This window comes from Lemur catta, chromosome 15 (assembly GCF_020740605.2).
Source record: "Lemur catta isolate mLemCat1 chromosome 15, mLemCat1.pri, whole genome shotgun sequence".
Classification (NCBI taxonomy): domain Eukaryota; kingdom Metazoa; phylum Chordata; class Mammalia; order Primates; family Lemuridae; genus Lemur; species Lemur catta.
In genome coordinates, this window is record NC_059142.1 from 10441300 (window position 1) to 10454940 (window position 13641).

General features: G+C 50.1%; 2 protein-coding genes across 2 annotated transcripts; both read right to left on the minus strand.

The window, feature by feature from the left end:
- Positions 1 to 922: 922 nt before the first annotated feature.
- RNF227 (ring finger protein 227) lies at positions 923 to 2014 on the minus strand. Its single transcript, XM_045570167.1, has 2 exons — positions 1447 to 2014; positions 923 to 1339 (listed from the first exon to the last, which is right to left on the minus strand). The coding sequence occupies exons 1-2, from the start codon at positions 1958 to 1960 to the stop codon at positions 1284 to 1286; spliced, it is 570 nt and encodes a 189-aa protein (XP_045426123.1). The 5' UTR covers positions 1961 to 2014; the 3' UTR covers positions 923 to 1283.
- Positions 2015 to 6189: 4175 nt separating this feature from the next.
- On the minus strand, positions 6190 to 12989 carry KCNAB3 (potassium voltage-gated channel subfamily A regulatory beta subunit 3). The gene is made up of 15 exons (XM_045570168.1): positions 12176 to 12989; positions 11188 to 11256; positions 10708 to 10751; positions 10583 to 10620; positions 10268 to 10347; positions 9446 to 9490; positions 9316 to 9360; positions 9059 to 9102; positions 8783 to 8869; positions 8420 to 8505; positions 8174 to 8294; positions 7994 to 8088; positions 7742 to 7862; positions 7478 to 7566; positions 6190 to 7203 (listed from the first exon to the last, which is right to left on the minus strand). The coding sequence occupies exons 1-15, from the start codon at positions 12415 to 12417 to the stop codon at positions 7126 to 7128; spliced, it is 1284 nt and encodes a 427-aa protein (XP_045426124.1). The 5' UTR covers positions 12418 to 12989; the 3' UTR covers positions 6190 to 7125.
- Positions 12990 to 13641: the final 652 nt, after the last annotated feature.

The following is a 13641-nucleotide window of genomic DNA, read 5'->3' on the forward strand; positions in this document are numbered from 1 at the left end:
AGGCTGAATGATGAGAAAGTCCTCCCCAAAGAGAGGACATTTAAGCTGAGACTTAAGGACAGGAAAATGGTTATAAAAATTGAGGTTTATACCCCATAAATACAATTATGATTTGTCGATCAAAAATAATACTAACTTAAAAATGTCTGGAGACCCCTAAGAAAATTGAAGTTAATAAGTTCACATTTTTTAACCAAGGAAAATGTAACACTAAGATTTCTTCAGCAATATTACTTTAAAACTTTGAGTAAAATAGTGTATCAGTTATACCAATTGTGCTTTAAATATTCCACCTACAGATGGTGATATGTTAGAGTCTAGAATCTAGACCAATTCTACTTAAAGTTTTACACGCACACAGATCACTTGGGATTATGAAAATGCAGTGTCTGATTCAGGAAGTCTGGAGTGGGATCCTGAAATTCTGCATTTCTAGTAAGCTCCTAGTGACACTGACACTGCTGGTCCTTGACTATGACTCTACTATCATAAGATATTTACAAGATTTTAAAATAGAATCCATGGCACACAATAAGTAATGTCCCATTATGGGACACAAGTTTAAAATCATATGACCGTCTTTTTTCAGTAGTGCCAATGCTTCTCTGTAACTGTAAAGATAACACAGATAATAGCAAAAGTTTAAAATCTGATGCCTTTACCAAATGGCTCTCCCTTCCTGCCTAGGCTCTTATTAGGTGCCTCACATAAATGCCTTTTGGAACTTCTGACACCTTCTGAAATAAAGCAAGGCTCCTAATCACATAGGCATCTCAGTTTTTGGAACACAGAACTGGGAGTGGGGAGACAGTAGGCATCCTTTCATGTCAGAGAAGTTAGATGAACATGACACGAAAATTAGTCTCTTCTCTCCTGTTCCATCTTTTCTAAAAAATTTCCAACCGCTGGCAAAGAATTGCTAAAAATGGGACCTGTTGCTCCCACACCAGAACCACCCTGGACAAAAGCCAAAGTCAGCTAAGAAAACAGTCTGTCTGCTTCCCACGGTAACGTAGGCTTTGTTTATATCATCCCTTGGCCACTCCATCCTGAAAATGTAAGGCTGGCACAGTTAGTAGATGGGGGCGAGTTCGTCTAGGAGCCTCCCCTGCTCAGCATCAACACCTCCCGGGGCGTTCCCTCCAGCTCTCAGCTCATCTCCCGATCAAGCGACAATCCCAGGCTCTCAGAGGCGGTATTCTTGACATCAGCCCCCAGTACTAAAGCACGCCTCGAAGCTGCAGCTCCCACCTTCCTTTGGCCTTAGCTTCCGGGTTCCCCGATTACAGCGTGCACCGGGTCATATGGGCAATGTCCTTGATCTCGGGACAGTAGAGTACTGGGGGAGAGAAGAAAGGTTAATGGCAGCAAGGTCAGGAGCATGCAACCGAACCCCTGAGTTCCTCAGCGCGCTCTCCCCAGCATCCTCCCCCGGCGGCCTCTCACCGTTGCAAGGCAGCGGACGCCGCCAGCGGCGCGCGGGCACCAGGACCCTGTACCAGAGCCGCCGAAGTGCACGCCACCCCGCGCTCCTAGGCCCCGCTCCCTTGTTCGCCCCATCCTCGTCCTCCTCTCCGTCAGCGTCGCCGTTTTCCTTGGCCAGGCTCCCCGCCTCATCTCGTTTGCACTCGGCCCGCGCTTTTTCCTCCAATCGCGACCACAAGCCCGGGTCCACAGCGATCTCCACGACGCCACCGCGCGGGAGTGGGGAGGGCGCGCGGCAGAAGGGGCACGTGACAACGCGGCGCAGGCGCACCACGCGCGCGGCCGCCCCGCCGCCGTCGCTGCGCGCCGCCAGCTCGCGCAGACAGGCGGTGCAGAGTGTGTGGCCGCAGCGGGCACGCGCTGTCCCGGGCAGGCGGCGGGGCGCTCGGCCTCCGAGGTTGAAGGGTTGGTAGCAGATGTTGCAGTCCAGCTCGCCCCGCTCCGGAAGAGAGGGCACCCTCACCAGGAGCTGCATCGTGCCCGCCGCGGACTCGAAGGCGTCGCTAATGCTGCGGGCTTCGTGGGTAGAACGGGCGGACCCTCCTGTGGCCCGCGTCTGGTCCTGGGGCGGGGGCCGCGGCCTCTTGCCCCTTTTAATAGTGAGGTCCCGCCCTTCGTGGCGTCACGCTGTGGTCGGGCCGCTCCCTGCTGTGGCACGCGTGGGGGCGGTGGAGGTGCGAGGCGGGGAATGACAGCTATGGCGGCGCGGGGGAGGTAGCCCCAGCTATGTTAGGACTGGAGCTCTGGTGGTCACGCCTTCCTTCACGCCCCAGCACAATGCCCAGCACTCCTTAATTCTACCGTGTGCCAACCCCCAGGTTCCTTCTTGCATCCCAGCCTGCAGCCACTAGTACAGGTCTCTAAAGCCCCTTGGTCTGTTTGTTCACTTGCTTATACTCTTTCACAACCCCACCCAAACAGACTTCCTGAGCCAGTTCACTACCCATTCTATCCAACCTTTAGTGGGCTCCTCAGCCTTTTGAGTTGATGCTGCCCTGGCAGTAACTCATTCTGCCCACAATTTTCCTTATTCTACGTGACCTCTCTGTGTTCTTGAAGGCTAGCTTCCCAAATTTCATTCTCCCCAAACTACTTAACTCCCAGCAGACATCTCTGCCTAACCAGGGACCTAGATTCCAGGACCACTGCCTGAGGAATGCCGAGAATCCTTTCCTTCTGGAGTATCCAGGCCTGGACACCCACACATTATGATGGCTCCAGCAAAGCAGTCCAGTCCTGAGTTCTGACTCAGGGGTCTGACTTCCCCTACAGGTAAACAGGACATGCTACTCACAGCCCACATTCCCTCATGGTGCCACACCCACACCCAGCTACCTACCTCCTCACCCTCCTCTTCTGGACCTGCAGCCCAGGTTCTGTTGTGGAGGGTAATAAAACAGTCTAGAGCCAGCTGGGTTGAGTTCAAATCCTAGCCTCCACCACTTACTAGTTGTGACACTGAGCAAGTTACTTAATTTGTTTGGGCTTTGGTTTCTTCATAAAATGTGGATAGTAATAGCAAGAATTGAATGAGCTTATCATGTTTAAGGTGCTTAAAACGATGCCTAGTAGATAGTAAACACCAGGTAAATACTGTATTAGCTATTGTTATTTTCCTGTGTCCCCAGCCTATATTGTGTTCACTTTAACTTCTCCATACCCAACATTTTCAACACCCATCTCTTGATCAATACGTAAAAGATGGGCTTCTCTACACCCATGGCATTAACTGGCTATAACAGGCGGTGTAGAGCTAGTTTTGTTTTTTAACTAAATTATTAAGACCTAGGGGGTAATCTTTGTGAGGAGGTATAACATTATTTGTACACAAACATTTCAGAACTTTTGAGTTGTATTGTCTTCATTATCACTTGGGGGAAGCTGTCTACTTATTCCAGTAATGCTGTCATAATTCAAAATTCTTTGGAACTTCCCTTTGGAATGGTGCTCCTCAGATCTTTTAATATCTTCAATTGGTGGTAAATCTTAATCTTTTAAGGTAAATTTGATTATATAAATGTGCCCAATGTGTTTGACAGCCAAGGCCCCCCTAAGCTCCAGATCTGTATATCAGTTGCCTGCTCCACAGCTCTTGTTACTTATTTTCAAGAACAGAAACTAATGGTCTCCCTGTCTATACCAGCATTTCTTCCAATATTTCCTACCCCTTCCTTTGCTCAACTCCAGAGATTTAGGTATTATCCTTGACCCTTTCCTTGCCCTCACTTTCCTTTACCGGCCCATCACTAAGCCTAGTTCATTTTGCCTCTTAAATATCTCTCTAACGCACCTACTTCTCTCCACCTCCAGCATACCACCCTAGTCCAAGCTGCTGCTATTTCTTGCTTAGATCCCAGCAGGAGCCTCAGACCTAACCAATCTCCACAGGCACTCTGGCTTCCTTCTATATTGTTTACAGTGATCTTTCCAAATCTCAAACCGAATCATGTCCTATCACACACTCCTTCGACTCATGTTTAAAACCTTTTAATGTAGTAGTAGTTTGATGGCCCCAGATTACTTTGCAACATAACTTTGCTGCTTCTCCCATCAAGAATTGTGGTCTCTTTCCCTGTGCCTTGAATCTGGGCTGGCTTCGTAACTAACTTTGATAGTAGATGGGGCATAAGGGATATGCGAGTTCCGGAGCCTCATCCTTCAGAGGCCTTGTAGCTTCTGCCTTTGTTCCTTTGGAACGCTCAAGGGTTGCTCAACTCCAGAGACTTAGGTATTATCCTTGACCTTTTCCTTGCCCTCACTTTTCTGTACCAGCCCATCACTAAACCTAGTTCATTTTGCCTCTTAAGACCACTATGTAAAGAAGTAGGTTTAAGACCACTGGAGGATGAGACCACATGGAGAAGAGAAGAGCCCTAGCCAGCACTCACTGCCAAACATGTTGGTGAGGCCATCTTGGATTTTCCTGCTCAGCCAAGTGCTGTCGAATGAGTGAGCCCAGGTGAAAACAGCAGAGGAATTCCCAGCCAACCCACAGAATCATGAAAAAAAAAAAAATAATAAAGTTTTTAAAAGTTTTTCAAACTACTAAATTTGGGGGCGATTTGTTGTATATCAATAGATAACTGATATAGAGGGTTTCCTGCTATCCTAGGATAAAGATAATATTCTAAGGTGCCTTGTAAGGCCCTGTGTGTTCTGAACTCATCCATGCCTCATATTCTGCTTCCATTTCTCTTTAGACACCCTGGCTTTGGGGACCTTTGGCTTTCATGTTCCTTTCTGCCACAGGGCCTTTGCATATGCTCTTCCCCTAACCCTCTTGCTTTCACCTTATTAACATGTACTTATCCTTCAGTTCTCAGTGCAGCTTCACATGTCAAAGACCCATAACAGACTCTGGTAACCCATGTGCTTTCCTTTGGACTTTGGACAACTGAAGTTTGTATTTGGTAGTTATGTGATTGTCTCTCCCATCAGCAAGCTGCATGGAGGTTGTTCTGTGTCTGGTTTAGTTCATCACTATATTCTGTACCATTCCATAGTTGCCCTCAATAAATAAATAATGAATGAGGAGATTGACAAATATGGCAAATGCTTATATACAAAGTAGGTGTGGCAATGAAGATTTTTTACAAGGGGTTTCTAAACCGTCTCTGAAGATTAATTCTAAGAAGAATTTTTATTATAAAATGTTTTAAGCAATGGGGGAGGCATCATTAAAATAAGTGCATAACCCTCCAAGATAACTATTTAAGGAGAATACTATTTTGAGTTGATAAATTCTTCAGTGTTTGTTACAGAGTAACTAATCATAGTTTAGTCATACATTTTACTTCTTTGTTTCCTCCAGTCTTCCAAAACGAGTGGGAGATGATAGGGGTGGATGTAAGTATTCATTAGTTGATCCAGTTGGTTGCTAATCCAGGAAATGCATGCTGCTGACTTTTATCTTTTGGAAATTGGTTTTACTCTGCTCTCGCAGAGCTTCAGGATCAGGGTAGGATGAGGATGGGTAGAAGGGAGATGGTAAGGTTGTATTTAAGGAAGGCAGAGCTCATCCTACTCTGCCTTGTGATCATTAAGGCTGTAACTTTTAACTCACTTTCTGTCCCAGGGAAATCAGAGTTGTCTGGGGAAGAATAGGTGTAATATCTCACATAGCTTCATTTGATTCTGCTTTTCTGCTACCCTCATACCTGATATTTCACTTGTTTTCTTTTTTCATTTTAAATTCATAACTCCTTTCCTTCTCTCTATATCCCCTCAACCATAAACTGGCCTTCACTTTACTCCCCACCAAATGGCAAGGCCTCAGCTTGGGAACAGTCTCTCCCACTCAGTCACAAGAAAGCCAATCAGATAGTTCCTTGGCATATGTGTGGGTATCTGGCAAGAGGGAAACGAGAAGAATGAGACAAGAAGTATGGCTAATGTAACTTTAAAAACAAAAAAACAAGGGTAAGGGTGTCAGACAGCTGAGTCCTTTGTAGAAAGAGGAACAAAACAATGAAGCCAGATCTCTGGTTTCTAAGGAATGTGGCAACTGAAATAAGGAAGAAATATGGGGCCTTGGGTACCTGGGGCCTGGGGCCTTATTGAGAGCAGAACCAAATGCCTGGGTAACCTAGGTGAATGAGCAATGGAGAGAAGGTTAGTGCTGGGAGCTTTCTAATGGCAGGGGCAACGGGGCCAGACACCTGAGACTGTCCCTAACCTCCCAACCCTCTGCAATTTCAGACACTGTGAGGATCAACTGAGATTTTATTTACAGTTCCCTGGGAAGTATTACAGAAGAGGGGCCATCATTATTGCTTTAGGGTTATTGCTGAGAGGAAGACCCAATCCTTCACTGCCAGGTAGGAAGTCCCACTCAAGGCTCAAAATCTATCCCTAGACCTTTTTATGTCAGTCCCATGGCTCTGCCCATGACCCAAAGGCTGTCGCTAATTCCTGCAAAATACAGCCCAACTCTATTTTCCAAGGGCCACCCTGGCCACTTTTGCCAGGCCACACATACACCTGCTGTCAAATTTCCCTCTACCTTTGTCAGTGCTGTGTCACTGTAGTCCCACCCTTACCGCCCTCTCCCAAGAACAAAGTATTACATTAGTTCTAGTTGTAAGTCCTCCATCTCTGGGCTGGGAGGCAGAGTCCTGGTTTCCCAAAGGTTATCATTTACTTCCTGCCAGGACCAGCCTGGCTTCCTTTGTACCGAATAACATAAGAGCCCCGTTTCCTGTGCCCCAGAGGACATCACAATTCACTAAATTATTACCCCTTGATAACATTTCGAGGGCCCCTTTTGAGGTACTCTGCATGTTTCCTGTATTAGCCGGTTTTTTTTTTTTTTCCTGGGCCTCGGCAATAGAAGGAAGGGAAAAGGGAGCGAGACCAAGTGGCAGAGAGTGGATGGCCAGTAGCTCATGCCCAGGATTTACAAGGCCAGGAGGACGCAGCAGGTGGCGGGCAGACTACTTTCTCTCTCTCCAGCCCCACTGCGGAAGGATATGGCTTTGTTCATGCGTATCGCTACTCGAAGCTGGGACTCGTTAGTGGGCGGGGCTACCCTGGCTCTGGCCGCTTCGGGGAGGGATCCAGAGAGGGAGAGAGGCAGCTGCACGGAAGCGGTTCTGGGGTAGGTGCAGCGGCTCTGGGTTGGGTCCCTGCACCCCCGACGGACTATTTCTTGGAATGCGGCTTGTTACCCAGGAGCCCGTCTATCTCCATCGCCGTCTGCGGGGTCAGCTGGCTCAGCACCTGGAGGATAGTGGGGTGATGGAGAGGGCAGTACATGCTGGGTCACTGAAGAAGGGCATGGGGTTCAAGGACCTGGGAAAAATCACAGTGGGGTCAGTGGCAAGGAGAGTCGCATCTGTGCTCCTGCCTCGCTTTGTGGCCCTGGGACCTCTCACCTGCAAAGTGAGGAGTTTGTAGTGGGTGACCTCACAGGGCCATTTTGGGTTGGACAGCATGGCTTTGACCCCTGAGGAAAGGGACAGAGATAGGCTAAACCTCTGAGTCTTTAGCTCACCTGTAGAGCGCCCAGGTGTTCAATCAGCTGCTCTGCACTGGACACCCCCAGCAAGACCGAGCTGACACCCTCACTGCGGAGACACCACGCTGAGGCCAGAGGAGCAAAAAAAGAGAACCAATGGAGAATAGTGAGCATATAGACTTCAGAGATGTCTCTGAAAAAGAGGGTCCTCCCTAGGGACAAGTCAGTCTGCGGACAGGTTTGGGAACATCTCGGGAGGAGACAGGGGTCCTGCAGGGCCCAGGGCTGGCAGTGTCTCACCAATAGCAAGCTGGGCCACAGTGCAGCCCAGCTGGTGAGCGATGGGCAGAAGGTCCATGACTTTGGCTTGTTGCTTCTTCCCATCCTCATTCTGCACTTTGTCCTTGAGCCACTGGTAGCCCTGGAAGCCAAGAAGAATCAGCAAAAGACCCCTCCACCATCACACACACACACACACACACACACACACACACACACACACACAGAAGCCCAGATAGCCCAGTCCTGCCATCCTGAGTTCCCAGATCTCACCTTGATGGCGGCCCGGCAGGTATCTGGGACTTGCCCATCATACTTGCTAGTAATGAGCCCACAGGCCAGAGGGGACCAGGTGACTGAACCAACACCTAAGAGGAAGAAGACTGGGTGTTGGCAAAGGGACCTAGGCCACAGATGAGGTTGAGGGAAAATTAGGGATGAGGGTCTGCGAACCAATCTTGTGGTAGAGCTCTGGCAGCTGCATCTCCACCTTCTCCCTCTGAAACAGGTGGTGCTCAGCTTGTTCACACACAGGAGGAATCAGATTGAACTGTCTGGCCATGGAGTAGGCCTCCTGGGTTGGAGTGGGGAAGAGATGGGGGTCAGAGCACTCCTTCCCCCCAGTCCAGTGGGATTTGGAGTAGTCATTTGAAAAGTGGGAACCAGTTGTGGGACAGGGGGAAGTAGAGTCACACTCACCATGATTTCTGCAGCCCCCCATCGGGATGTCCCCCAGTATAGGGCCAGGCCCTGGTTGATGACATAGGTCATGGCTCGTACAATCTCTAGGCACACAGGAGAGGGAGAGCCTCACTGTCAGACCCCTGGAATCTAGAGCTCCAGATCTGCAGACCTCTGCTTGCCCCACTAAGACCCCAGGCATCTCTGTGGAGTCAGAGAGGTTTATATCTGTTCTTTGCCTCCCTCCCTGTCCAAGTCATGAGATCTGAGCCTCCACTGTGGAGCTTGCCAGGTCGTCTGAGCAAGGGCTGGCTTCCTGCTGAGGGTTTGAGGGAGTGCTTAGTGTTGAAAAACTGTCAGGCTTGGGGGTGCTGCTTTTACCCTCCATAGGACTGTTGGGATCTGAGCGATTGGCAAAGACGATGTCCACATATCCCAGCTGGAGGCGTTCCAGGGATCCTCGCAAGCCTGGAGGTTGGGGTGGGGAAAGGAAAATAAGCACCTCAGCTTCAGTTTACTAAGAATTTGGACCTTATTCCTTTGCCATGGCCACCTAAGGCCATATTCAAAGCCTCCAGTTCAGAGCTTCAGAAAATGTTCCCTATTCCTCTGGCTTCCCTACCCCACCACTTCAGGTTCCCAGCCCCTAACTCTCACCCTCAATGATGTGTTTGCGGCTCAAGCCTCGCTCAGTTTCTGCCCTGTAGGAAAAGGTAAGTCAAAGATAAAGTGTGATAAAGATAGGGGACCAGGGCTGGCCTGGAGCGGTGAGGAACTGGGATTGCACGGTCCTCACAGGCAGGGTGTAGCAGGTGGGAGTAGCAGGTGCAGGATAGCTATCCCCACCCCATCCCATACACTTGAACACATTCTTTTTAGGTCTTCTCCCCAATCATAGTGGTGCAGCCACTTACTGTCCTCCCCAAAAAATCTTGGTGGTGATGACATAGCTTGATCTCCTGGGAAAGGAGAAATGGGAGAACCAGCAAGAAAAGGATTTTTGGATGATCATGTCCCCAGCAACCCCCCAAAACACAGTCTCACCTCCAACCTTTGCTCTTGAGGATGTTGCCTAGGGTTCTTTCGGCCCTAAAAGAAAGACAATGCAGAGGCACTGACCCCTCCAAGGTGGATCAATTCCTTCTACTCTTCCCCACCTTTTCCTCTCTTATAAAATAGAACATAATCCAGGAGCCAATTTGGGCTTTCAGCCTCATCCTAGACTACATAAGAGGGGCTTCTGGAACTAGGGATGTAGCTATATAGTTTTCATTTATTCATTCATTCAACAAATATCTGTTGTGCATCAATTATGTACCAAGTGCTATTGTGGGTACTAAAATAGAATAGGATTAATAGAGGACAGATGGTGTAAAGCCAGGGAGGATGCTGCCTTGTCTGGCTTCAACCATCTGGGTTGCCCACTGCCCCCCGCCCCCACTTCTTAGAGGAGCAGACATTTGGGTCAAGTCTTGAAGATGAGCAGAAGTATTTGCCAGATGTGGAAGAGGCAAGGGTAGGTCATCCTAGGTTTTTATTGCTCCCAGTGTGAAGTCATGGATGTGTGATGGGGCAGTGTGTTTGAAAATTTAGCTTTGTAATCCTCACGTAGTTGCACATAACTAATGCCCAGGATATATTTGGTGATTTTATTTAATGTGACTATACAGTATGCCCAGTGACTTCTAAGCTAGAGAGTAACTGATATTGGGACTACAACTCCCATAATGCTTTGGGGGCCCATTGGCTGAAAGGTTGGAACTTGATGTTCTCAGAATTCTCAGGGTTCTTTACAGGGAAAACAAGAAGCCCTGATATTCTCTCAGCCTTCCAAGTGGAACTTAGCGCTTTGATCCCAGTCCTTACTTTCCTGCTGCATGCACTTCAGCGGTGTCAAACAGGTTTACACCATGCTCATAGGCTACTGTCAGCACATCCTCCGCTGTCTAGGGAGGTGAGAGAAAGAGTTGAGCCACTACTGCCCCTCACTTACCTCCTTCACTGCACTCTAATCCACCGAACTTCAGCCCTGGTTTCCACATTCTCTTCCTTTTCCCCGACTTCCAGCCTCAGATCCCTCATTCCTCATGCTTATTGTCCAAACCCCTATCCAGGTCCATTTCCCCTTTTTCTGGTTTCCTCCTCCTCCCCCACCCTGTTTCTAGATCCCATCACTTATACCTCATCTGAGATCTGAGAACCAAATGTGACCCAGGTACCTGCAAGAGAGAAGCCAGGTACATGAGAGCTGTAAGAGGCAGGCCATGAAAGAATGCCCCCTTCCCTTAATCCCCATTCTAACTCACCCAGGCCAAGACAGGATACCCGAAGACCAGACTTTCCCAGGTTCCTACAGGACACAGAAGCAGCAGGAAGGGGTGGAGCCTCATTAGGGACCTAGATTATCAGCCCCTAGCTCCTCTCCTCCTAGACTGAGAAGCCCTCAGGGTATCTCAGTTCAAAGAAACTAGACCCAGTGGGCCTACAGGATTGAGCAAGTGCTAGCCCCATAGCAGAGGCCCTACGAATATTACTGAAAGAATAAGTGAACCAATAAATGACTGTTCCTCTATCCAGTGCCTCTGTTCTCTCCTGTCACGTTGAAAATATGCTGTCTGGTTTGTCTTTCTTCTAGGTGGGGTCTTGTCTGTGTTTAGAGTCATCTCTGGGATGTGTGGAAGTGGGAGGGCTGGGAAGAGTGTGGCTAGCTAATTGTGGTGAGTTTGTGAGCTGAAGGGCAGACACTAGGATAGAAGAGGTAAACCAAGTCAAATTCAGGCACTCACACAGGCAAAGGTCCCTGGTTAGGCAGGGCAGATGGACAGATCGGCCTCCAGCAAAGGCAAATAGGAGACCTGGGGGGTAGCAGAGTGTATCACAGGAAAGCCTAGTTCTCTTTTTCCCCTTCTCCGCTCCCTCTGCTCCTATTGGCTTGTGAAGACTGTCTCTGAACCTGTGAGGCCCCTCCTCCTCCTAATGCCCCTCATCCAGGTGGCAGCTGAGTTTCCCAATCAGGGCCACCACACACACACATACACACACACACACACACACACACACACACACACACACACAGAGGGATCAGATTCTTTAGGTGACAAAGCAGGTCAGATCAGTGACCTTGGCTCACTCCCAAGCAGGAGCCCCTCCCCTCCCCTACCGCGAATTCTAAGAGCCCCTGGCCCCCCAGTTCTCTGAGATAAAGTCAGTTCTTTGAGATAAAGTCCGTTCACCTTCCCCACCCAGACCCTGCCCCTCAGCATGGAGATGAAAGTTGTGGTCCATCCTTTCCACAGGCCTCACTCCCCTCCCCCTAAGAAAGGTCACAGGAGGCTGGTCCCTTGGAGCAGGTGGGGGGAGTATCTGGGTCAGGTACCCCAAGCAGGCCAGAGTGAGAAGCCATTTCCCTCCCTCCTCTCCCCAGGAGGCCAACCCAAGGACACTCCATTGGAGGGGGACACAGCCTGGAGATCTGTGCAGCTTGGAGATCTGTGCATCCCCAGCCTTCCTAGGGGTAAACAGGGAAGGTCAGGGGCATCCCCTCAGTCTGACAGGACCCAGTCAACCTTGGTAAACTTGATTCTGTCGTAGTCAGGGGTATCCACGGAGACCAAGAGAGGGACAAAGTAAAGGAGTGCGGGTGAAGGGAAGAAGAGATGGAAGGAACGGGGACCTTGTTAGTGAAGTTTGAAAGGGCCTTGGTGGCCATCTCAGGAAGCCTCAGGGGTCCCGAAAGGGGAGCGGATGGGGCGGGCTGCCTGGCCACCCCCATACCTGTATTTCATGCCAGTGCCTCGGCCGGTGCTCTCTCGGAGGGCCCCAGCAGGCGCTGGGGGTCGGGGAACCAGTGCAGCTCGGGCCTTGGGGCCCGACTCTCCACCCCCCGGAGGATTCCCGTGTCCCCCGCCGACTGGCCCGCCATTACCGCCCCCGGGGCCCGGCCGGGGTCCACACAGACGGTCCTCACTGCTCCGGCTGCGAAGGTTCTGCTCGGTACACGCGATAGACACCTGCATGCCGGCTGGCCAGGGCGGGGGAGGGGGCTTCAAGGCGGTGGGAGGAGGGAGCTGGGAAGCCCGAAGGCTGACAACCCGGCGGCGTAGTGGGGGGAGCCCCGGGAGAGCGGGAAGACCCGGGAGGCTGCGGCGAGATCTGCCAGGCAAGATCGGGCCGCGGGGGCGGGCTGTTGGAGGTCGCGAGGTTTGCGGCGGGAGAGGAGAAACGCTGGGGGCGCCAGGAGTGGAGATATTCAGTTACGGGGGCAATGGAGCAGGGAGTAAGGCAGGGGAAATGGATGAGGGTAAAGGTCGAGGGCAGTCTTCGGAAGGCAGGAACCCAGGGACAAGGGGGGTGGGAGAGGGATGCTACTTCAGCCCAAACCGCAGCGGGACCCGCTAGGCTCCCAGCAGCGTCGGCAGCGGGCCCAGCTCATCAACATGTAGGCACCGCCCCCTCATCTGCATAGAGCCGCCCGCCTCCTAGGCAAACCTGCCGCTCATCTGCATAAGACCCGCCTGCTGAAGGCTCCGCGGCTTGAAAAATTCTGTGAGCCGAACCCAAAACAAGGGTGGTTCTTTTTTTTTTTTTTTTTTTTGACAAGGGTGGTTTTTTTTTTTCTTTTTTTTTGACACAGAGTCTCACTCTGTTGCCCAGGCTAGAGTGCCCTGGCGTCAGCCTAGCTCACAGCAACCTCAAACTCCTGGGCTCAAGCAATCCTCCTGCCTCAGCCTCGCGAGTAGCTGGGACTACAGGCATGCACCAGCATGCCCGGCTAATTATATATATATATATATATATATATATATATATATATATATATATATATATATATATATATATGTGTGTGTGTGTGTATATATATATATATACATATATATATATATATATATTTTAGTTGTCCAGCTAATTTCTTTCTATTTTTTTTAGTAGAGACGGGGGTCTCGCTCTTGCTCAGGCTGGTCTTGAACTCCTGAGCTCAAACGATCCGCCTGCCTCGGTCTAGGATTACAGGCGTGAGCCACGACGCACTGCCAAGGGGGTGGTTCTTGCACCCTCTGGGACCAGAGGCCTGTCAGCCTTCCCCTTACCCAGTGATTCTCAATCGGGAGGGATTTTGTCTCCCAGAGCACGTTTGGCAAGGTTTGGAGACATTTTTGATTTCACGACTCGGGGTGAGGAAGGCTGTCCTATCAGCATCTAGTGAGTGGTGGCCCTGGATGTTGCTAAAATCCTATAAAGCA

Excerpts from the sequence above, each read along its gene's own strand:
- KCNAB3 (XM_045570168.1), bottom strand. The coding sequence starts at position 12,417 with ATGCAGGTGTCTATCGCGTGTACCGAGCAGAACCTTCGCAGCCGGAGC. Across the intron at positions 10,752-11,187 it reads AACCAGGGACCTTTGCCTGT|GAACCTGGGAAAGTCTGGTC; the intron begins GTGAGTGCCTGA and ends TGTGTCCTGTAG. Across the intron at positions 10,621-10,707 it reads GGTATCCTGTCTTGGCCTGG|GTACCTGGGTCACATTTGGT; the intron begins GTGAGTTAGAAT and ends TCTCTCTTGCAG.
- RNF227 (XM_045570167.1), bottom strand. The coding sequence starts at position 1,960 with ATGCAGCTCCTGGTGAGGGTGCCCTCTCTTCCGGAGCGGGGCGAGCTG. Across the intron at positions 1,340-1,446 it reads GCGTCCGCTGCCTTGCAACG|TACTCTACTGTCCCGAGATC; the intron begins GTGAGAGGCCGC and ends TCTCTCCCCCAG.